The following is a 23,595-nucleotide window of genomic DNA, read 5'->3' as shown; positions in this document are numbered from 1 at the left end:
TTTAGGAAGGTCAAGACATTGTCTGGAGACAATGGAGCACTTGACCCAGTGACCCGGGGAGGCAGCAGAAAGATTGCCACTGACAGCCACAGGCTCGACAACAGCCTTGCCAAGCAGAAGCGTGGTGGAAACTGAAGGGCATTTAGCTGTTTGAAGTCACTGCAGAACTTGCTCCTCTCTTTGGCCAGGAGCCACCGATAAAAGCAGCAAATGTGCTGCAAGATACACACCCAGTCCTTCACTGTGAAGGGAAACTACTCAGCCACCCTCGTTTCTTGTGACAGAAAACCAATAACTCCCCCCCCCCCCCCCCCCGCTTTGGAAAGCAATGTTTCCTACTGTAAAGAGGAACCATGAAATCACAGGTCCCTCTAGGTTTTGTAGCAAAACACAGGAGCAGAGCCAAGTTCTGCAGGTCTACCAGGGCCTCCAGATGGTAGGAGCAGCAGGCAGAGTCTTCTGGGCAGGTTGCTTTCTGGCAAGTGGGGCAGGGGAGAGGGGTGAGCTGCGCAGAGCAGGAGAGTAGGTGAGGTCTGCACCCATCTGAGCCTTGCAGAAGTGCTTGATGAGCTGCACTTGAGTCTCCTTCCTGGGCTCACAGTAGGACAGAAAGTGCATGGCCTCCCTGAGGCAGCGCAGGTAGCCGCTGTTGAAGTCCTGCTCTGCATGCTTGGGAGTGAATGCTGCAACAGAGAGAGGAGCAAATGCAGAGGGTTAAAATGGTGACCAACACTCAGGGCAGTGCTGATTCAGTGAGTCATGCATGGAGTTTCTTTCAAGAGCCTGAGTCCACGAGCCTTGCTCATGGGACCTGAGCTGGTGTGTTACAGCCCCTGCAGAGCTGAGAGGCCACAGGCCTGGGGGAGTGGGCTTTGTGGTGAGCAACGCAGGCTCTGCACTCACTTTGCTCCTGCAGCTGGCTCTGCTGCTTCAGGTAGCTGACAGCCACTTCCAGGATGTCTGCTTTCTCCAGCTTGGAGTTGGGCTGGTGCCTCTGGAACTCCTTCTCCAGGAGCAGCTTCAGCTGCTCGATGCTGCTGTTGATGCGGTCCCTGCGCATCTTCTCCACCACCGGCTTCCTCAGCTGCAAGAGAGGGAGCAGGCTGCTGAGGGCTTGCTGGCCCCTTTTCCCCTCCTGCTGCCCTGACACACACACATTCAGAGACACTCTTCTCTTGGTAGCAGAGCTTTGCAGTGCTGCCTCCCTGTTCCCTGCTCAGTGTAGTTTTTAACAGTCTGTGGAGCCTCCTTTATCTCTTTCCCTTATTTACCTCCCCCCAGCCCACTTTCTCCCTCCTCATCTTCTCTTTTCCCATGGCCCAGGGCACAGCCAGCCTTCCCAATCCTCTCCAAGGGCTCTACTTACTTTGTTTTTTTCTTTTGGCAGTAGTTTCTCTTCCATGTGGATCATGAGAGTGTTACTGGGAGCCATTCTTGGTGCTCTCAGTCTTGGGCACAGACCCCCACGCTGAGCACAAGACTCTGCTCTGGCTGTCACCTCTTGCCTCTATTTATACCTCAGGGAGCTCCAGCAGATTTGTGAGTCTGGGGGTTGCTGGTGTTTCCCACAGCCCTGCAGCCAATCCAGGCACGCAGCTGAACAATAGGGGAAGCATCCATTAGTGCATGGTACATTGAGTGCAAATGCCCTGCAGAGAATAACCTTCTGCCCACGCTGGCTGGTGGAGTGTGCAGCCTGGCTCTGCAGGGCTGCCCAGGGAGCTGGGAAAACACTGACCCTCCAGCTGGTTGTCTGGGATCAGTTGCATTCCCGAGGCCCTGCATGTGCCACTCACATTTGTGGCGTGGAGGAGGCACGCTTCTGGGGGAAGGCAGGAAAAGAAGGGGAGCACTGTTAGGGTCAGAGTCACCAGCAGCAGGGACATCTCTGCTCCTTGTGGAGAGGGCACTTCCCAGCTGGCCTCCTGTTGGCCGGCGTGGCTGCTTGCACTTGGCCCTGCCGCCCCTGCACGTTTGATGGGTGAGCTTTGGCTCTGTCAGCAGTGTGAGGTGACAGGCTTGTTTGCATGCTTGGAGAGCTGGCAGGCAGGCTGGTGGGGTGTTGGAAGGGCAGGCTGAGCAGCTAGGGGCTGGGAAGCCAAAGGAAAGGGCAACATCTGTTCCTCTGCTCACACGCCGAGGGCTGCCAGCCCCTTGCAGCAGGGTTCCCTGAGGACAGCCACACACCTCCCAGCAGAGCCTGGCCTGTGCCTGTCCCCCCTCTGCTTCTCTTTTCCTTTTCTACTCTTTTCCTCACAGACATTTAGGAGAATGTTGGGTGAGACAGGTTCAGGATCAGCCCAGATGCCTTGGGAAGCCAGAGGCAGGTCAGGAAGGAAATGCAGTACCTGAGGCACATTTCTGGACCTCAGCAAGCAGCTCAGTTCTGATGCTTGCCTGGCATTTCTGGTGTGTTCTGCTCTCATCTGACCAGGGAGCATCACTGAGCTGTTCAGTTTGCTGAAGATGAGATCTCAGAAGACAGTCTTGCCTCCCTGTGTAACCTTTAGCAGGCCATCCTCCCTCCATTGTCTTATCTGGCAACCAGAGATTTGCATGAATGTGACCACAAAAAATCAGCAAACTTTGTTCTGTTTTGTGGTAAGGGCAAGAAAAAGAATGAAGCTGTTGTGGCACTGATTTTATCTTGGGAGAAAAGTCTCTGCCTAGATACAGTCCTTGAGGCAGCACCAAAAATAACCCAGAGGATACCTAAGGAAAGCTGTGCTGCATCCTGCCCCCTGAGCATCTCACCTGCAGTGCCCAAGGCAGGGGGGCTTTGGTCTTCTCCCAGTGCACTGCTTGTGCCTGGGAACGTGGCTGGGAGCCTGGCAATGGAAATGGAGGGAAGTGTGCAGCCAGGGAAGAAAGCCAAAGACAGTTTCTGCCGTGGAAACCTTGAAGTGAAGCCCGAGTTTAATGGGCAGTTGACAGGGAGGTGTCAGTGCAATAGCCAGCTTGGGGGTTTCATTGTATGGGCCTGAATGGGTTTAGCCCTTTGTGAAGGGCAGATGTTGTCCTTGGAGCCCTTTATTCCCTGTGTGGTGGGAAAGCCAGGAGACAAGACATCTCATGAGCACTTTGAAGCAGGCAGAGGATTATGACACAAAATGAGATCCAGCTCAGGGACCATGGCCTGCCTTTCGCCAGCTCTGCTAAGGTGTTGCCCTTTTCCCTCTCTCCTTTGGCTGATCATCCTCCAGCAGTTGGTGTCCTGTCTCATCCCTCTCCCAGCAGGGGTGGCAAGCCTCGAATCTGGGAGCTGACAGGTAAGGATGTAGCCAAGCTGGCTGAAGAGACTCTTGGGTGTCACAGCCCATCTTTTTCCCCACTCTGAGAAGCAGCCCTGACCTTTATTGCTGTATTCTAAGTGATAGCCAGATGGTCTTTTGGGAGTTGGATTCTTTCCCTTGCCATCATTCAGGCTCAAGCAGCGTCACTAATGTTGGGAGTAGTTGCAAGGCACACTTCCATTGTCCTGACAAGAAGTGTTAGCAATAGGGGCAAAGTATGGGAAAGGCAGAGAAACTCAAACCCACACAGCCTGCTGCTAATAACTCCTTTGTGGAGCCTGCTCCTCTGGCAAGGCCAGGATGAACTCCCAGGCCTTCTGCACCAGGGGAGCCTGGGCTGCCACGCAGGCAGAGCTCTGTGCTCACCAGGAGACAGGGGCAAGGGGGCAGAGGCTCTGGGTCACATGCAGGGGTGGCCAGCAGGAGCACTGAGCTCCCCTGCAGCCTGGCTGGCCTGGGGGCTGCTGGTTTGCTTCACCATGCCTCAGTTTGCCCTGCTGGGAAATGGGAGAGGGGTTACTGAAGTCCTTGCAATCAGGAGCTGAGCTTGTGTCTGTGGTGGGTGGTAGGCACAGGGCTGAAGTGGCCCTTGGGCTTCTCTGGCACCACTTGGGGATGCTGCTGAAGCCCTGATGAGAATGAAGTGGAGGAGGAGCAGCTCTGGGGGCAGTGCTCCTCTGCTGATGTTTTGCAGAGGTTTCTCTCCCCATCTGCTGGGAGCCTGGTAGAGATGCTCCTTCCTTGGGACACCCCTTTGTCATCACAGCTGCCTGGGGAGCAGGGCCTTGCAAAAGCTGTCCTGCAGCCTGATCTTGAGTTGGCTTTGGTCTGTTTCTCATGACTGGCACTGCTGGAAAGGCTTCTTCACACAGGGGAAATGGAACCTTTTAGCACCAAGCTTGCTCTGCTCTCACCCTCACAGATCCTCTGCTGGTGGCAGCATCACTGAGGAAGACAACAGCAATAGGAACAACTCCCAGGGTCCTGAGCAGGTCTGTGAGGAAAAAGTTTTCCTTAGATGCTTGATGACAGCACTGGGTCTGTGTTGTGCCACACTCATGGGTGGCTGTGTCCTAGCCCCTAAGATTCCTGGGTTTCAGCACCACAAATCCCTGCAGTGTTACCACATCCCTCCATCACCCTGCTCTCTGCAGGTTTCTTGGATGAGGTTTGAAAAGAGAGGCTGCTGCCTGCTTGAGGTGAACCCTAAAGATCCCCTGGCAGCTTTGAACTTAGGAGCCCCTGCTTCCTTTGGTGTCACAGGTGGAGGGCTCCTCTCCAGCCCCACAGTGTCCCTGGCCCTACCACGGTCTGCTCAGGGCTTCAGGGCTGTCATGTTCTGCACAGTAAGTGGCTTAAACTACTGTTTGGCACAGGAGGGAGTGTATAAAGACATCATCCTGCAAAACTTGCTCTTCAGGGTTGCCTTCTGCTCTCACAAGGCAAGTGTGAACCAACACAGTGGAAGTGTAGTGAGATCTGCCTGTCAGGGGGAAGGATTGTGCTCTGGTTGTCCCTGTGGTATAAAACATGCCACCAACTGGCATCATCTTGCCCCTATGGGACACTGGCACCCTGGCAAAGAGGAATCCTTTATCACTGTAAAGTACATTCTTCAGAGGTTTAATCTTTAATTAGGGTCTTGGGTTGTGCTTTGTTGGGGTGGTTTTTTTTCTCCCCCCTTTGGGTCAGGAATATTTCATATCCTGCCATGCCCAGTGCACAGCTGAAGGGAAGGGGACTTTGATCATGAAGAAACACATGAGGCAGTTTGCTCTGTGCTTTCCAGGCTTGTTAGGAGCCCAAGCAATTCCTCTGGCTGCCTGTGTGGGTGACCCTGCCGCGGTCCTGCACCCAGGGCAAAGTCTTTCTGCAGTGAGTATTACAAATAATTAAAAATTAAGGAGAATTTCCGCCCCCCCCCCCCCCTCCCCTGCCCAGCTGAGATTCCCACAAGTCACCTCTCAGCATATTCAAGGGTGCACAAGAGGGATTTATTATTTCCTGGTATATTGACTCTGAAAGGTCTGGGGATTACAGCTGCTTTGCACATGAATAGCTGGAGTGTGTTGTACAAAAGGCATGGTCTGTGGGATAATGGGGTTGGATGTGGGAAAGAGCTGACCCTGGGGGAGAGCAGGCTGGTGCCTGATGGCAGGAATCAATTATCCCTCAAAGGAACACATTGCCCTGGGAGCAGGCTTGGCGGGAGCCACCATGTTATGTGTTTACCACCCTCCTCCAAAGCCCCACATAAACAGCCACAGAACGTGTCCTGCCCTCCTGCTTCGGCCAGGGGACTCAGCTACACCTTGCTCTGGCTTTACAGCAGGCAGGGCTACTCATGACCTCAGTACCCTGCTCCTCCCACCTCACCTGCAGGGCTCTCACAGGTGCCTCCAGGTGCTTTGGAGTTTGCTCTCAAGCCCCCCAGGTGCTGCTGGCTTCAGTTGGGGGCACTTGCTCCCCAAAAGTCCTCCCAGCAGTCAGCTCAGCTCTGGCCAAAGGAGAGGAGCCTGCCCCTGACAAGGGAGTGGAGAGCCAGCACAGAAGCAGCTGAGTTCATGCACTTCCTTCATTGTTTTGGGGTCTCTTTGTTGTTGGTTTGGAGGGTGGTGGCATTCAGCCCTTACAATGGGGTCAGCATCTCTGAGGATCTGGCATCACTGCCAGCCTCTCAGATGTCAACCTTTGGGCTGCAAGGAATGGGCTGAGAGGCAGGGGGGTAAAACCAAGCTATGGAAAATTGTCTCCAATGAAGCTGTTGGGAGATTTTTTTGCTTAGTCTTTGATTCCTGGGCATTTGGGCTTAGCATGCACTGATAGGGTGATTATTTCTTCTCTCTACAGAATTGTGAGACTGGGACATGAAGCCTTGCAGAAGGCCATAAGGGCTCCCAGCCTCATGATCCAAAGTCACAGGACTCACCCCGTGGTGCTGCCAAACGTTTTGGCAAGGAGAAGGAGCCCTGCAGAGAGCCTTTCAGAGGAGCAGGTTGAGAGCTGAGAGTTGTGGTTCCTGAGGTCTGGCCCCAACAGCCTCTTGCTGTCAGTGACAAGGTGGGAATGGTGTGGTGGTGCCAGACAGGAGGGCAGTCACCTCCCTGAGCAGCAATTCATCCTGTCTGTGTGGCAGGTACTTAACCACTCAGCTCTAGCCAGGGCAGCAGTGCAGAGGGGAGATAATGGTCACAGGCTTCTCTGAAGTCCCCTGAGCCTCCTTTGATTGTTCCCTGCCTTGGGAAGAAGTTGGTTCTCCCAGGAATTCCTCCTCAGCTTGAGTTTTGGGCTGGAAGCTGCTCCTGGAATCCACTTCCTCTGCTTGGCAGCTGTCAGTCAGCACATGCAGAGCTCGATGGCTGTGTGGCAGCTCCTGGCTTGCCAGGCAGGTGGATTTTGGAGGGCTGTCCCCAGCTGCAGATGGCACTGGATTGGTTAACTACAGCAGTGTGGCTCCTGTCATGTTTCTAAGTCACTGGTTTTATCCAGGCCAAGCATCCAGGGCCTGGCATTCCCGGGGATGCAGGGCACGCTGCATCCCCTCCTCCAAGGAGCTCCATGCCCAGGCTGCCTCTCACCACTGGCAGGCAGCTGAACACAACGAGGTGGTGCTGACAGATCTGCACAAGGACTGAGGACAGCTGCAGGCTGGCTGAGGTTTTAGTAGCTCAGCAGGAGCATGAATAAGCTAAAACTTGGTTTCACTTCTGGAGAGGTCAAGTTGTTCTCTGGTGAGCAGACCATGAAGTGTGTCCCGAGGGAGGATTTGAGTTCATCTCCTTTTCCATGGCTTTAAACAGAAATTTCAGTGTTCTCAACCCCCCTATTAAACTGGGGCAGGAAGGAGGACTTCTCTATCTGCTTTTCTAGGTGGGATGAGACAGTGAGTGTGGTCCAGGCCAGCAGTCCCAGGTCTCCCCCAGGCCGGGGAGCTGGCTCCTTTGCAGAGATGCCAAAGCTAATTAAAACAAGTGGGTGCTGAGCATCTTTGTCAACCAGATGTCTCCAAGAGCCACTTAGCAATAGAAGCACTGCAACCAGCATCTGAAATATTGCAGGTTGGGGTTTTCTTTTCTCCTGCCTGCCTCATTTTGCTGCCTTTGTAAACCCTTGCTAATAGCACATCCTCATCTCGCCGAGGAGGTCGCTGAGAATTCATTAGGTGGCATTTGTAAAGCACTTTGAAAATGCAAAGCCAGTGCATTATTTCAAGTCTTCTGGATGCTTTCCATGTTATTAAAATCAGGATTTCAGAAAGGCTTATGGAGGATCAAAACAGCATCCCAAACTTGAAAGGAAGCAGGGCTGTTAAACCATCAACTGTCGCCTCCCCCTGCAGCCAGATGTTAAGCCCTAAAGAACTCAAGTGGCACAAGGAATTACTTTCCCAAGTTCCCCCAGCTGGGCTGACAGGCCTTGATCAATGGTTTGCTCCACGGTGAGTGCTATGCAGATGGTCTACCCCGAGCAAGGTTTCTGTGAAGTACAAAGGGAAGTCAAACACCATTTCTAATTCAGCTTGTAGCATGGCACGCTTCCTTTATCCCCCGCCTGAATGCAGTGAATAGGAGAGCAGTGTGGGAAACTGGAAGGAACTCCAAACTCACACAGTCTGCAGGGCTGGGAGACACTCCTGTCCTCAAGCCACATCTGCCTGTGACAGACAGAAGGGGGGAAAAGAGTGACAGAACGAAAAATCAGATTAGAACAACGGCAGGGAGGGAAAATAACCCCCGAGGAAAAGGGAAGAAGTGAAGGAAGCTGTGCAGCCACACAGGAGCTGCACCAGACTCAGACAAGGGGCTGCCAAGCAGCAGGGCATGGAGGAAATGACAGGGGAAAGCAGCTGCAGGAGCAGAATCTGCTCATCCACCAGTGGGGCCAAGGGAAAGTGTCCCACTGGGGGTGGCAGAGATGCTTCCTGCCCACATGAAGAGTTCTGAGCCACCTCCTCTGTCTGCCTCTTTAAGTGCCCAGGTTTGTTTAGTGTGTCCCAGTAAACACAGACCCTTGGCATCAGCCAAGCTGCTGGTAAGCTGCTGCAAACAGATCCAGTCCTTCATTGCCCTGCCATGGGAATTTCATGGAATCACAGGTTGGAAGGAACCTCAGAGATCAGCTGCTCCAAGCTCCCTGCCAGGTGCAGGGACACCTCGCAGCTAGACTTGCCTCCCAGTTTGACTTGCTCTTCAATTCACACATGGGGTTGAAATACAGGAGCCAGTCCTTCCTGCCAAATCTAGCAGTCCTCTTCATGGAGTCCAGAGTTTCTGTAGGGGATCCAAGTAAGGCCCTTAGAATCACAGAAAGGTTTGGGTTGGAAAGGACTTCCAAAGGGCATCCAGTCCAACCCCCCTGCAGTCAGCAAGGACATCCTTCCCTAGAGCAGCTTGCTGAGAGCCCTGTGAGCCTGACCTTGAATACTTCCAAGGATGGGGCCCCAACCACCTCCCTGGGCAACCTGTTGCAGTGTTCCAGCAGCCTCATGGTGCAGAAGTTGTTCCTCACATCCAGTCTAAATCTGCTCTTGTCTCATGTCAGACCATTGCCCCTCATCCTCTCACTGCAGGCCTTTGCAAGCAGTTTCTCTTGTAGCCCCCTTCAGGTACTGGAAGGCTGGGACTAGGCCTCCCTGGAGCCTTCTCTTCTCCAGGCTGAACACCCCCAGCTCCCTCAGCCTGTCCTTGCAGCAGAGGTGTTCAAGCCCCTGATCGTTTTCAGGCCTCCTCCTTAGGTCTGGACCCCCTTTATTTTTCACCTCAGGCTGGTCTGCAGGACTCAGTGCTGAGTCTCCTCCACTTTGGTGTTTTTCCCCACTTGCTCTGTCCTGGCTCCTAAGCAGTTTATCTTTCTCAGTGACTTTACTAACCCAGGGCTGTGGAAGTTTGTGTCCTCCTGAGTTTCCCACACCATTTCTTAACTACATTCAGTTGTGGCACAAAGGAAGTGTGCCTGCCTACAAACCACATTAGCAACGCTGCTTGCCTCTGCTTTGTGTTCACTGGGAAACCCTGCTCCCAGAAGGCCATCTGGGCAGGGCAGAGCCAGAGGGGGCAACCAGCACCTCTCAAGACTTGGGAAAGCAGCACCACCTTGAAGTCTTCCTCAAGAGCTAATATCTGGCAGAGATGCTGGGGGAAGGCTGTTGCTGGAGCCTTAAACCACATGATCCAGGTCCAGCATCCTGGGACCCTGGAGAGTGCTCTGGGCAGTGCTGGGAGCACAGCAGGTGTGCCAGGCAGGATGTCTTATCCTAAGGGCAAACTCCACTCTGCTCAGTTGTAACAGGGAGAAGTGTCTCTTACTGCTCTTCTTTAGCATGTCCAACCCTGCCTCTTGTAGGTAACTGAGCATCTGGTTTGAGTAACTCTTCCAAGCTGGGGCAGCCATTGGCTCAGTTTTTGTTCCCCCACTCTCAGACTGTGCCACTGGAAAGCAAGAAGCTGTGCTGAAGAGCAGCTTTTATTTCACATGCTCTACAGAAACTCCACTTGGCAGAGGTGGATTTGCTGTCTGGGGAAGATTGTGCCACAGTGAGCTTGCAGTGACACGTTGGACATGAGGTTTTTGTCATCACACACAGGTTCCAAGCATGTGGGGCCTCCAGCCAAAGGCAGAGAGCAAGTCACACACCTGCTCCACTACACTTTTACCAGGGGAAGTTCAGTTGTCCTCCCCCAGAACAAAAGTTCTGTGTCTCAGGAGTGGGACAGCACAGAGGCTCCTGAGCAGGGGGCTGGGGGGAGAGCTGCAGGGAAGGCATCTGACACTTCCAGCAGCTTTGTTAGGTGTCTCTCTCTGTGACTTGTACTGGAGGGAGAAATCATTGCTGCTCTATAGCTGCTTATTAGTCAATTAACCTGAAACCCAGAAACTGTCTCTGGCAAAGCTGGCAGTGGGCTCTGTGCTTGTGGGGTTGGCACTCTTCTTCCTGATGCCCTCAGCTGAGGAGCTGAAGGAGTGAGTCAGTACTCAGGAGTTTCTGTTTCAGAGACTCTCCCCAAGAGGGCTGCACAGAGCCAAGGCTTGGTTTCAGAGGTGGCATTACATAGGCTCAGAGATAATCCACCAGCTTTGAGGGGAACATGTGAAACGGTGTCACAAAAGCTTTCCCACAACTTGACATAAAGGGCTCAGAGCTCAACAGCTGCTGCTCTGTGCCACAAGAAGGAAGCCTATTCAGGAGCAGCACAATGGGGAGGGAAAAGCAGATCCTGGAAGAGGTCACTGAAGCCTTACCTGGCCTGACAAATAATGAGCTGCAGAGGGAGAGGGAGAACTGTGCCCCTGTGTATTGTAAAAGCCCTGTGTGACCACACACACACAAACTGCTGTGTACCTGAGCACACACAGGTGTGAATGGAAACACAAATGCAGCAAGTGACCCCCAAGCATCACCCCTAGCATCACCTGACAATGATTTATCTGGTCAGCACTCTTCCTTCTTGCACCTTACAGGGGCAGATACTGATGCTCACAGGGGGACTGTGTTGAACTGATTAGGTCACAGCACATGAGGAGTAAATCTGGCACCCAAATGGTCCTAGAGGTGTGGGGGATGCTGCTGCCTGCCCACTGTGCCCTTCACGTAGTGTAACAGGGCAGCACTGCTGCCAGCCTTGCCCCACGCAGACCAGAGGCTCCAGGAAGCACTCTGCTGCCCCTTCCTCCTTCAGCTGCTGGTGTGGGGTTAGAGCTCCTGAAGGACACAGTACTGGGGCAGAGAGCAGGGTAAATGTGGGCAGAGCTGGTTTAAGCTTTTCAGTCTGAAAACAGTGAGGGGTGGGGAGACACTGCAGCAGGTTGCAGAGTTAGGCTGTGGCTGCCTGCTCCCTGGAGGTGTTCAAGGCCAGGTTGGATGAGACCTTGAGCAGCCTGGGCTGGTGGGAGGTGTCCCTGCCCATGGCAGGGGGCTGGAGCTGGGTGACCTTTAAGGTCCCTTCCAACCCAACCCATTCTATGGCTCTATGAAGGCTGTTGTGGCAGTCACCGGAGGGAGACCCCCGGGCTGTGGCTTCCTGGGAGAAGCAGCTGTGCTGTGCCCCAGGGAAGCAGCTGTGCTGCCATGTGCTGGGCCTCGGTGTGTGCACGGCAGGGGCAGAGCCCCAGGCCTGCCTGCCCACAGCCTTTCCCACCACGGCAGGCAGCTGCCCTCCGCCTCCCTCCGTGCCCGTGAGCCCCGGGCCGGGGCGCTCTCGGTCCGCGGCATTAGTCAGCAGCCCTCCGGCAGCGGCTCTGGCTCTGCCCCCGCTCCTGGCACGGGGCTGTGCCCACCTGCCCGGCCGGCCGCGGGGCACTGGGGCATTGTCCGGCGCCATTCAGCGCCAGCCGGGCGTGCAGGGCTGGCTGCGGCTGCCTTTGTGCTGCCCCCTCCCCGATTGGCTGCGGAGTGTGGGAAAGGCCAGCGGGCCGCAGCCCCACAGCCCCGCCGGCAGCTCCCGCGCTATAAGTAGCCGGCAGCGGCAGCCTGCGGCAGCGGCAGCCTCGGGCAGCACGTTTCCCCTGCGCCTGCCCCCCGAGGCTCTCCCCGCTCCGGCCGGATGGCTCCCAGCGCCGCGCTCCTGGAGCCTGACAGCCTGCTGACGCCGAAGGAGAAAAACAAAGTAAGTGCGGGCGCAGCAAGGCGGCCCCCGGCCACGCTCCCAGAGCTTGCAGCAGCTGAGCACCTGCTCCGTGGTGTGTGGGATCAGTGCTGGGGATGGCAGGCAGAGGATCCTCCCATAACAGCTCTCTTCTCCTTTGCTCTTTCCAGCTGAGGAAGCCGGTGGTGGAGAAGATGCGCCGGGATCGGATTAACAGCAGCATCGAGCAGCTGAAGCTGCTCCTGGAGAAGGAGTTCCAGAGGCACCAGCCCAACTCCAAGCTGGAGAAAGCAGACATCCTGGAGATGACTGTCAGCTACCTGAAGCAGCAGAGCCAGCTGCAGATCAAGAGTGAGTGTTGCAGTTTGTTCCAGCCCCTGGCTTACTGTAAGTCTGTGAGGGTGTTATGGGTCTCTGGCTGTGAACAGCTGCTCTAAACTATTCTTTCTTCCTCCTCCCTCTTTTCTTCCCTTCCCCAGCTGCAGCTTCCTTCCACAAAAGCTCTCAGTTTGACTTCAGGGAGGGCTACTCCAGGTGCCTGCAAGAAGCTTTCCATTTCCTCTCTCTTCACAAAGTCCGAACTGAAACACAGACCAAACTTCTCAGCCACTTCCAGAAGAGTCAATCAGCTGCTGCAGAGGTCACCCTCTCTCCTGGGAGCCCCAGCACCCTGAAGCAAGCCTCTCCAAAGGACACCAGCACTCTCTGGAGGCCCTGGTAGTCAGGGGAGTCCTCCCCTCATGGACCAGTCCAGAGGAAGGATCTGACTGCATCTGACAGTCCAGCTCCCATCCTCTTTTCTGTAGGGAATTTGATCTCCCTGTGTGTCTTATTTGCGTGTGAAAAGGACAGCTCATGGCTAACTTTTGACTTGGATGGGATCCTGGGGTGAGGGCTGAGGCATTCTGTGAGTGGTGAAGCTGTGGGGACGCTGCTGCCAGCAGTGCACAGCGTGCTGCCCGCTCAGGGGCCGGTGGCTTCCTGAGGGAGGGTGTCTGAGTACCTGTCAGAGTTGTGACAGGTGAGGATTGCTGTAGGAGAGGTTCCTCTCACATTGCCTGTAAGAGCCATCAGCTGTGCTCTGGTTTGACTGGCAGCACTTGCTGCTCACCCACTGGAGGCTACATTTACTACTCTCTAGTTCACACACACCTGGTTACAATCAGTTTCCCTCTGTTTGCTTCACAGATGGGCTTTGGATTTCCCCCTCCATAACCCTTCCATAGTCCTAGTGTCTAAAGTGTGATGGAGGAAGAGGAGCTAGGAAAAGGTGTGGAATATTTCTACTGGTTTGCTGCTTTGTTTTTTTTCTATTGAGGAAGAGAGTCTGTTACTGCTTTATGTTAAAGAGCAGGGAGGAGGCAGAAGGCTGAGTTTGTAAATGTTATACATTTGGGGGTGTAAGCTCTGCTTTTCCTAGCACTTTCATTATAGTAATGATTTTTGTCTGTGTTGAGTGGTTCAATTCCTGGTGGATGATGTTTCTCCCAGTGCTGGGACTACCCTCAGGCTTCTGTGCATACTGTGTATGCATCTCTGTGTGTGTAGAGAGCAATAAAATGCATTTGTGTGCAACTTCTGCCTGGCTTCTCTCTCTCTCTGAGGGGTGTGCAGCCACTTGTGCCCCCCAAAAAGGGCTCATAGGTCAGGCTTCTAAAGGAGGGAGGTGTTTGGTACAGAGAGAGGAGCTCAGACTCTTCACTTGCTATATTCTCATAACTCCCATCACCTCAACCCCAAGAAGGAAGCAAGTGCTGCTGTCACATAAATTCTCTCAGCTGAATCATATTGAGCATTTCCTTACCCACTGCCCTCTCACCCACACAAAACCTTCTCACCTGAGGAGTAAAGCTTTGAACCTGGCTGGTGTGAATCTGCACCAGGCTTGGGGGGCTTTGTGTTCTGAAGTGGTGATGGGGACAGTCTGAGACCCCCCCACCCAGCTTGGTCTGCAGGCCTGGAGTGTGACCTGATTACAGGGATGCTGCTGGGAGCTGCTCTTAAAGCAGGGCAGCTCCGGCTTTTCCCGGCTGCTTTTAGCTCTCGGTGGGGGACAGCAGCGCTGATTCCCTGTACCCACTCCCACATCGGCCTCCATCCACTCCCTCCCGCTCTCCACAGCAGCAGCACGGCGGCGCTGGGCTGGCTGCGGGCTGGAGGCAAACCCTCGCCGGTCCTCTGGGCTGGCTCAGGAGCCGCAGCCGCAGTGGCCACTAGGTGGCAGCATGGGCGAAGGAAAGAGTTCATCTCCCTCCGCCCGGGCAGCAGCGGAGGCCTCCTGCTCCTCCCAGGGATGTCATCAAGCTTGGCTGGTGCCTAATTGCCCGCGAGCCTCAGGTGGAATCAGCTCTGCAGCAGGACGCCTCTGGGGACAGAAGTTTCCACGAGGCTGAAATGCAGAATCTTGCCTGCAGGATCTCCTGATTTCTGCAGGTGGGAGGTGAGAGAAACTTCCATGAGAAAAATCCAGCAGCTTCCACGTGTCGTGATAAGGGCTTGGAACAAACCCTCCCAGGCACCTTGTAATGCTCCCTCTGCAGCTGCCTGTGCCAGAACTGCTAATGGCTCATCTCCAGAGCTTCATCATTTTGCAGAGTAATTAAACTGTCAGTCGTGCAAACCTCCTCCACCTGACCTCTGCAGGGCTGTGTGCTGCTCCCCTTGCTGAGCACATTCATCCTGGTGTCACTCAGCTGGGTTCCTCATGGCAGGCAGGGACTGGCACCGAGTATTAGGCAGCTTCATGGTCCCTCTGCTAAGACTTGAGTGAATAGGGAAGAATGCAATGCCCCAGGCCCAGATTGTCCTGTGACCAGCGCTGGTACTCTGCTCCTAGACAAGGATTGGATGCAAATCTGAGCAGCCCTGGGACCAGCTCTGTTAGCTGCAACCTGCTGATTCTATCTCTGTGGTTATTTGTGACTCCCACAATTCCCATCTAAAAAGCCCACCCTTCCTCCCCACTTCATCTGCCCTGAGCTCAAGTGCAGAGACAGAGCTGGAATAGCCTAAACCCAAATGGAATTCAGGTTGCACCCCCTTGAAGAGCTCTGTGTAGAGGCACCTGAGGTGCAGTGTAGGAAAGAATCAGATGTGAAATACTTTTAGTGCTAAAAGACCAATTCTGTGCTTTGTGTAACACTGGATGGCAGGAAGGGACTCTGCAGGTGGGTGCTGAGCAGTCTGCCCTCAGCCTTTTGAAGAGGGATTAGATAAACCTGCAGCTAAAGCCTCTTACTGCTCCTTGTCCCTTCTGCTCTGAGCTCTCAGACTCCAAAGGGCACAGGAGAGTGGCTGATCCCCGAGGCAGCACTGATTCTCTCACAAGGTTATCTGCCAAGATGACTTTTAAGATGGAAATAAAAGGTAATGGAACTGCATATTCTCAGCTACAGTAGAGGCAGCAATTTACCCACAGAGAGACTGCACTTTAGCAGGTAAAATTCAGCCAGAATCAGGAGGGTTTCAGGCAGTGCTGCAGCCAGCTCCTGTTGTCAGGTGGCCAGGATAATTCCCTGGCTTATCTCCTAAGGCAGAGCTGCTTCTGATCAGTGATTTTCCTTTCCTTCCCTGCCATTTAGATAATCAAACCTTTTGCCGATGACATCTGTGAAGCAAAGGAACAGTCTGATCTGGCAGGGCAAGGGAAGAGCTCTGGTGACTGTCTTGCTTTCCAGTCATTTGTGCCCAGCATCAGGAGGACACAGAGCTGCTGGAGCCAGTCCAGAGGAGGCCACAAAGTGATCCAAGGGCTGGAGCACCTCTGCTGTGAGGATAGACTGAAGGAGCTGGGGTTGTTCAGCCTGGAGAGGAGGAGGCTCTGGGGTGACCTCAGAGCTGCCTTCCAAGAGCTGAAGGGATCCTACAGGAAGGCTGCAGAGGGATTTGCATGAGGATGTCCAGAGACAGGACAAGGGGAAAGGGTTTGAAGCTGAGGGAGAGCAGGGTTAGGCTGAAGCTGAGGGAGAGCAGGGTTAGGCTGAAGCTGAGGGAGAGCAGGGTTAGGCTGAAGCTGAGGGAGAGCAGGGTTAGGCTGGAACTGAGGAAGAAGTTCTTCAGTACCAGGGTGGTGAGGCTCTGGAATAGGCTGCCCAGGGGAGGTTGTGGATGAACACCTTGGGGTGTTCAAGGCCAGGCTGGATGAGGCCCTGGGCAGCTGAGTCTAGTTGAGAGGTGCCCATGGCAAGAGGGTTGGAGGAGATGATCTCTGAGGCCACTTCCAACCTGAGCCACTCTAGGATTCATTTCTGTGCTAGGCAGAAAATCCTTGGCTGGGAGAGCATTTGCAATGCACTGTTGAGTGGTGTCAGTTTCAACTGCTCTCATGGCATGAGGATGCTGAGGAAAGCCACCCAAAACTCTCTCTCAGGGATTGGCTAGGGGGCTGTTTTTACATCATTTTTATTACAAATGAATGCTTGTTACATTCTCAAGTGTAAATACTGAAAAATAGCCTATGGCAAAACCAAACCAAACCAAAGGCACAGGATTAAAGAACAGCTTAATTGTTTCCATGGATACATGTTTGCTATTTGGCCAAAAAAAAAGGAGAAAAAGTCCTTTATACACTTTGTACAAGAAGAAACAGCAGTGGAAACCTCTCTCTGCAGGCAGTCCCTGCACTCTGAACCAGGACAAGAGAATCTGCACTGCTCAAGAAGAGCTCTGCCTAGCAGTGCCTCAGGTGAAGGGCAGGTTGCAGTTGTTCTTTGGAGCAGAGGAGCTCAGGTGCAGCCAACAGGCCTCTGGACACAGAGCTGACTTTGTCGTGGCTGAGGACAAGCAGTGAGCTCTGGGCAGAAAGCAGTGCCCAGAGTGCAGGGCTGCAGACAGCACAGGAGGCCAAGCCAGCTCTAACCTGAATTTGGGAAGAATGCACCAGAAAGTGGGTCAGAAGACTGGGAAGCAGTCCAGGGAGGCAGCTCAGCCAGGTCTGCTGAGTCCTCAGGAGGTGTCAGGTCTGAAAAGGATTGCTCCTGTCTGAGAAGTGAAGAGCTGGGTGTTGCTTGTGGTGTTTGAAGTCTTTGTGACCCTGATGTGGTATCTTGGTAACAGTCAGGACGTGGCTGGAAACAGTTGGTTGCATTCTGGCAGGTGCTGTGGCTCTCAGCACAGCCCAGAAGCCATGGAGATACCCAGAGACCCCCCCAGGGAGCCCCCAGAGCTCCAGTGCTCGATTCCTTCATGCTCTCCAGCAGCTGCACCTCGGCTGTGGCTGGGTGGGAGAACATCAGGCACATCATTGGTGAGAGCAGTTTGTTGTGTCACCAGAGCAGCTGTTGGCCTTGGCAGGGCTCTTTTTGGTTACCAGACTCTGCACTTGTCTGCAGGGTGCATGGTTGTGCCTTTTTTACAGTGGAACACCTCTGAGAATGCTTCAAAGTTCTGCAGGGATCCCACCACCCTAAAGAGGGAGAAAGAACTAACCATGAGGACAGCACATGGAGGTGGCTGTGCTGGAGGACAGAAAGCCTTGTCCTCTGATCAGCAAACCCAGCAGGCCAGGAGCAGGAATGGACCTTCAGCAGCATGCTGCAAGCTGGGGCAGCTTAGTCCAGGTTCCTCTTGTCAGGTCCTAGCTGGCAGCAATGAGCCACTCGCTGCTCCTGGGCTGGACTGGTGCAGGGCTGGGACCACATCAGTGATCAGTTAGTGATGAAGTGGTTGGTTTGTGACACCCACCTGTATTTCAGAGGGCTGTGGACATCTGTCTTTATCGACTGGCTGGCATATTCTGGTCTGTAGGAACCACACCAAACCTAGACAGGGAGGATTCATCATTAGTGAGTCGTCAGCAAAGGGAATTCCATCTAGGGAGCTTCTGAAGTTTGAGCTCAGAGCCACCCCCATTTGTTGTGCTCCAGGTGGGGAAGGTTTGATAAAGGAGGCAGAGTTGGGGTAATTTATTTAATAATTAGACTTTATGAAGTTCCTGGATAGGTTCTGATGCTTGGTGGATGCCCTGGTTCTCTGTAGCCTCACTCCAGCAGGGTTCAGTAGTGCCCTCAGAATGAGTTATTGAAACTCTTTAATTACTGAACTTTCCCCATAGATCCATGGAATGGTTGGGCTGGAAGGGACCTTAAGGCTCATCCAGTTCCAACCCCCTGCCATGGGCAGGGACACCTCTCACCAGCCCAGAGTGCTCAAGGTCTTATTGAACCTGGCCTTGAGCACCACTAGGGAGGAGGCAGCCACAGCCTCCCTGGGCAACCTGTGCCAGAGTCTCCCCAGCCTCACTGGAAAGAATTTCTCCTGCATCTCCAGTCTCAACCTGCCCTCCTCCAGCTTCAATCCATGTCTGTCTTGAGGACCTTTCAATGAATATTGAACCACTGTCCCAGTGGAGCTCGGTGCTGGTTCTCTCTCTGACAGTTAAGATAACCTACTTTACACTTGCTGGCAGCGTGGAATGGCTGCATCCAAGGGCTCTTACCTGGGCAAAGTTGAGGAAGAAAAGCTGCTTGTGGGACAGATCCAGTCCAGGCAACTTTGGCTCCTTCCCTTCCCGTTCCAGCCATTTTAAGTAGGCCTAGAAATGATCAGAGACTCAGTTCAGAGAAGCAGCAGGACAGGCACATTGAGTGTTTTGGAGGGTGTTTTGGGGTGAGAAACTCAAAGGTTGGACCTTTGGGTCCTTGGGGGTCTCTTCCAACCTGGCACTCTGTGATGCTGTGGCTCTAGTCACAGTGTTCCTGAACCCAGCATCTCCTCCCTTCTGCACTGTTGCTGGTTTTACCCTAATACCAAGAGCCCAGCTGGTTTTAGTGAGCAAGCTGCCATCAGAAGTGCTCTGTTGACTTTCCTAGCAGTGAAAATGAAGCACAAAGATAATCTCTGTCTGCCTCTCAGCTGTGGTGGTGATCTCTGGACTGGAAGCTGCCACCAAAGAGTTAAAAATGCCAAACCTTTACATGGAAGTGGAGTTTTAGAGCTACTGGTGGCCAGCTGACCTACACTGGGAGGTGCTTCCTGTGTTCTTAGAATCATTAAGGTCCAATTTGATGATGAATGTACAGATGGGAAAGGTGAAGCCAGCTCCCTTCTAGGTGCTGTGGAGTCACTTGAAGCTCTTTCTTTCCTCAGCAAGGTGGCACACAGTGCTTCAGCAGGAGGAGTGCCACTGCCCTGAGGGGCTGCTGGTTTGCAAGTGGGCTCAGAGTGTGGCTGCTGACCTCCTCTTTCAGTAGAGCTGGTGATGGGTATTGAACATTAATGCCACAGAGGCTGAGTGCTCCTCACTGATCACCAAACCATCAGCTTTGACTTCTTCTGCAGGAATTTGTCTCTGCAAATACAGTGTTAATTCCTCTCCAGGGTTCCATGGTGAGGATTCAGGTAACTGCTGATAAAACAGCAGACAATCACCTTGCTCAGTGCTAAAGCCTTTCCCTGGGGTTGTTGCACATTAATTGGGCAATTTTCCCTTTTTTTTTTTCAGGTATATTGCCATAATGGAGACAAGCTAATGTGTCCTTGTGCTGCTTCATTTCAACCCTTCCATTACCTTGTCCTCAGCTGCTGAGGACACACAGCAAAGCACACAGCCCAGGCAAGGTGGAGCTGAGGGGAAAGCCACATCCAGCCCCAGAGCAGAGCAGGGGCGGCTGCGTGCAGCGGTGTCACCACCCCTGCACAGCTCTCAGAGCCAAGAGCACATTCCCTCTAACGAAGTAATTAACGTTAATGACATCCCCCAGAGCTGGGATCTTCAGTTTAGATTCCTGACAACCCAGGATGTTCTCCTGCAAACACCCTCACACTGCTGCCACTCTCAAAAGAGCAGAGAGGAGAAGTTTCCCCACGACATCTGCGAGGATTGTTTGTAGGAGAGAACATTCTGTGCTCAGCCTGGAGCTCCACGTGGCAGGAGCCTTTGTGCTGATAACTCCTGGGAGCCTAGTCATAAGGGGGGGTTGTAGACCTGGAGGATTACAGATACTGGCCTTCCCCCAGCCTGGAGGCTGACTTCCCCTGGTGGAGCAGGAGAAATACTGAAGCCAGGCTGATCAAAGCAGTGTCCCAGCACAGCGTGGAGGCAGTGCTCTGGAACACCACTGGCATGAAGGGTGTCTAGCAAGAGGACAAAGGGAATGGTTTGAAGCTAAGGGAGAATAACAGACTGGATCTCAGGAAGTTCTTCAGTGTGAAGGTGGTGAGACTCTGGAACAGGCTGCCCAGGGAGGCTGTGAATGCCTCCTCCCTGGGGGTGTTCCAAGCCAGGCTGGATGAAGCCTTGAGCAGCTGAGTCTCACTGAGTGTGGTAATAAAGCCTGGACATTTACAAGCAAACCTTCAAGCTTCAGTGATGCAAAGCACCCAGGCTGAAGGCCTGATAATGCTTTTAAAGTGCCTGTCTGCACACCCTGGCTCCCAGGGCAAGGCAATGCACCTACTTTTCAGTGTGGCAGCTGTCTTTGAGCTGTGTGTGAGTGCAGCTTCAGGGAAGGTTGTCCCAGGGCTGTTGAGAACAGAGATGTTTGGTTAAAGCAATGAGTGCTGGATGTGCCCAGAGCTTTGCTTGAAGAAACCCTGAAGAACTGACTTGTCTGGGTTGAGTTTCTTGCCCCTTTTTGCTGTTTGTTTGTTTTAAGGCATGGCTAAAACCTTTCTCCATGAGTGTTTAGTAGCCGCTGCTCTGCTGCAGTGATGAGTGGATATGTTCTAGTGTGGGGTGTCCCTGCCCATGGCAGGGGGGTTGGAACTAGATGATTTTTAAGGTCCCTTCCAATCCAAACCATTCTGTGATTCCATAACTTGTTAATTGTCCATTTTTCCCTGGCAGAAGAGGCCACAGCTGCATCCCAGGGGCACAGCTCACTCACACTCTAGCTGGAAGTTACCTTATAAGCCTGTCGGACTCCTCCATTGTCTGCAATGTTTTCTCCTAAAGTGCTTATTCCACTGATCTGTAATAAAAGAATCATCACTCAGTTACTCCAGAGTCAGGAGCATTAGCAGCCCTAAGAGCCATGAGCTGAAGCAGTCATACATCACAGACAGACAGACAGACAGTGGTGTCTGGAATAGAAGTGACTTTGTGCTAGGGGAAAGAAAGGAGAGAAGAAAAGAAATGGAAAGGGTGAAAGCTGCAGATGGGAACAGACAGAACAGAGCTGTCTAGACTTTGCTCTGCCCCTCTGCTCTGCTCTGGTGAGAGCCCACCCCAAATCCTGCCTCCAGGTCTGGAGTCTCCAGCATGAGAAGGACACAGAGCTGCTGGAGTGATTCCAGAGGAGGCCACAAAGATGATCCAAGGGCTGTGAGGACAGGCTGAGGGAGCTCAGCCTGGAGAAGAGAAGACTCCAGGGGACCACAGAGATGCCTTCCAGTACCTGAAGGGACCCTAGAGGATGGCTGGAGAGGGACTGTCCAACCTAGGCCATTCTATGGTAGCCTGAAAAGAGTGTGGGCTGCTGGGCAGAGCTCATGCTAGCAGGGCTGACACCAGAGTTCCCCACTCCTCACCAAAAACACCTCCTAGGGTCTGGCAGCAGCACACAGGTCCAGCTCACCATTCCCTTCCCTGCTCACAGGTGGTTCTGGGCTCCCAGGCTGCACTTGCATCCCAATTCACAAGGAACAACCCTTGTGCCTTCTTTCCAGCACCAGGAGCCTGTGCTGTGTGGGGTTTATGCTTATCCTCCACAGAGATCCCTCATTCACAGCCACTCTCTGTCGAGCACCCCCAGGGTGTGGAGGTGTTGGGGTTTGTCACTCACATTTTGTCCCCCTGCGAGCTCCCAGGTGTAGTTTCCGTACTGATAAACCATGCAGCGAGACTGCTCCTTGAAATGCATGGCAGAGAAGTTGCTCCACCAGTCAAACATGTTGCCATCTTTATCAAAGTTCCTGCCTGTGTGGAAATCCAAGGGGAAAAAGGGAAGTGAGCAGTGGGTCAGAGCAGCTGCCCTGCCAGGGGAGCACCTGCTTCCCATCTGAGCTGCTCTTCTCCCCTCCTTCCTCCTGCCCTTTGGGTTCTGTGTGCCACACGTAAAGGGCTTTGGCACAGCTGATTCTGCTTTGGCACAAGGCAGTGGGCAAGGCCAGGTGCAGCCCTCTCATCTCTAGCCTCTCCTTTTCCCTGCTTTCTGTTCACTCAGCACCAAGGCTTGGTTTGGTTTTATTCCTGACTGGATGATGCAGACATCACATAACCACAGCTTCCCACCCCTCTGAAGCAGCCAAGCTGCTGATTCCGTGTGCCCATGGGGCAGAGCTGAGCTTCAACAGAGAGTTAATTACCCTGCCACAGGAGAAGAAAGCTGGAATGGCAGTCTGGTGTTTGTGTTCCCAGCTCTCTGGCCAGGGCAGGCTTTGCTCTGCTATGGATCTGGTTTCTGAGGGTCTGTGGTGGGACTCTCTGTGGTCTCCACAAAATTAGCTCGTTTGTAAGCAATGATTTGCTTTCTGTGTCAGAAGGGAGGTTTTGCATTCTAGAGAGATGATGAAGTCAATTCATTTCAAATGTTTGTGTTGGAAAACAAAGCCTCCTGTGATTTCAAGGCACTCCTGCTGGCCCTTCTATCCCAAGAACACACTTTGCAGGTTTCATTCTGCTTTGGGAGCCCACAGACCTGCCTGCACCACGCTGCTGAGGGTGTCAAAGTGACAGCTGAGAATTGTTATCGACTCAATTCCTTTTTAACAGCTGCTCACTTCTGCTGTGACCTGCTCAGGCAGAAGGGGAGGTGAGGAGCGTGCTTGCATTGCTCCACAGGAGCAGCCTGTGCTGGTGTGTGCAGAGCCAGCCTGGGCAGAGCAGTGTGTACCTCTAACTCTTCCCAGGGCAAGCAAAAGCACCACATTTCCTCAGTCCTCTGCTCACCGTTGTCATCAAAGCCATGAGTAATTTCATGCCCAATCACCATCCCGATCCCTCCGAAGTTCAGGGCTTGAGGTTGGTGCTTGCTGAAGAAGGGGGGCTGCAGAATCCCAGCAGGAAACACTGCAGAGATGGGGAGAGAGAGAAGGAGACCCTGTGAGGCAGCTTCATTTCTGCTTTCCTCACAGGACTGCTGGGTTTAAGGGCCAGGAAGGATCAGAAACTATGAAATGATCAGAAACAGCCTCATGCCTCCCATGGGCAGTTGTGCCTCTCTTGATCAATGGCAAAGGAGCAGTTAACCAAGGTTTAATTGAGCACATCTATGACCAAGCTCTCTCCTCGATTGAGACCCAAGCATCACTGACACTTCAGCTTCAGCCTGACTTGGTCCATGTCTGCTGCAGAGAGCCAAGGACAAAACGTTTAGTAACTGAGAGAGGTCCAGTTTGTGGTTTAGAGCCCTTTCACAGGGGGACTAATGGAGGGTTTAGTGCTGCGTTTCTGTTAAGGAGAGGTTAACAATCACGTGCTGATTGCCAACACCACTCCACGTGTGAAAGACACACAGCAGGAATTCCTGCAGAGCACTTGGGTGCCAGGAGAGAGCCTGGGCTGCTGCAGTCTGCCGGTAAAAGCCTTGTGTAGGATCCCTGGGATTTAGTCTTCATCCCTTCTGTGTTAAGATGAAAAGCAGTCAGCTCCTAGAGGAGTTAAGACTGCAAGCAATTAAATCTAATAAGACACTCCCTAAGAAATGGGATAGTGAAATTGGGTGGCAAATGTTTTATTGAGAGACCAAATCCTCACTGGCTCTGTGGAAGGCTTTACCCCTACAACTGGGGGAGAAATATCTAAGACAGAGTAAAATAGGAAGCAGCAAGACAGAAGCAGG

General features: G+C 53.2%; 3 protein-coding genes across 3 annotated transcripts in view; 1 reads left to right on the top strand and 2 right to left on the bottom strand.

Annotated features, from left to right (window-relative positions):
* Positions 1–417: 417 nt before the first annotated feature.
* On the bottom strand, positions 418–1,442 carry LOC137451007 (transcription factor HES-5-like). Its single transcript, XM_068158074.1, has 3 exons — positions 1,367–1,442; positions 904–1,084; positions 418–683 (listed from the first exon to the last, which is right to left on the bottom strand). The coding sequence occupies exons 1-3, from the start codon at positions 1,430–1,432 to the stop codon at positions 418–420; spliced, it is 513 nt and encodes a 170-aa protein (XP_068014175.1). The 5' UTR covers positions 1,433–1,442.
* Positions 1,443–11,815: 10,373 nt separating this feature from the next.
* On the top strand, positions 11,816–13,420 carry LOC137451006 (transcription factor HES-5-like). The gene is made up of 3 exons (XM_068158073.1): positions 11,816–11,896; positions 12,046–12,226; positions 12,355–13,420. The coding sequence occupies exons 1-3, from the start codon at positions 11,834–11,836 to the stop codon at positions 12,594–12,596; spliced, it is 486 nt and encodes a 161-aa protein (XP_068014174.1). The 5' UTR covers positions 11,816–11,833; the 3' UTR covers positions 12,597–13,420.
* Positions 13,421–15,231: 1,811 nt separating this feature from the next.
* The window catches only part of MMEL1 (membrane metalloendopeptidase like 1), a 28,360-nt gene continuing 19,996 nt past the window's right edge, over positions 15,232–23,595 (bottom strand). The window contains exons 18-23 of the mRNA XM_068158189.1: positions 22,704–22,823; positions 21,598–21,731; positions 20,719–20,784; positions 18,312–18,407; positions 17,558–17,634; positions 15,232–17,279 (exon numbers count right to left, since the gene is read on the bottom strand). Coding sequence (XP_068014290.1) covers positions 17,180–17,279; positions 17,558–17,634; positions 18,312–18,407; positions 20,719–20,784; positions 21,598–21,731; positions 22,704–22,823 — 593 coding nt within the window. The 3' untranslated portion in view covers positions 15,232–17,179. The remainder of the gene's footprint in view (positions 17,280–17,557; positions 17,635–18,311; positions 18,408–20,718; positions 20,785–21,597; positions 21,732–22,703; positions 22,824–23,595) is intronic.

Source organism: Melanerpes formicivorus, unplaced genomic scaffold (genome assembly GCF_026170545.1).
Source record: "Melanerpes formicivorus ecotype bairdi unplaced genomic scaffold, bMelFor1.0.p_v2 SCAF_39, whole genome shotgun sequence".
Lineage (NCBI taxonomy): Eukaryota > Metazoa > Chordata > Aves > Piciformes > Picidae > Melanerpes > Melanerpes formicivorus.
The sequence above is the reverse complement of the archived record's forward strand: the minus strand, read 5'-3'. Positions and strand labels throughout refer to the sequence as shown.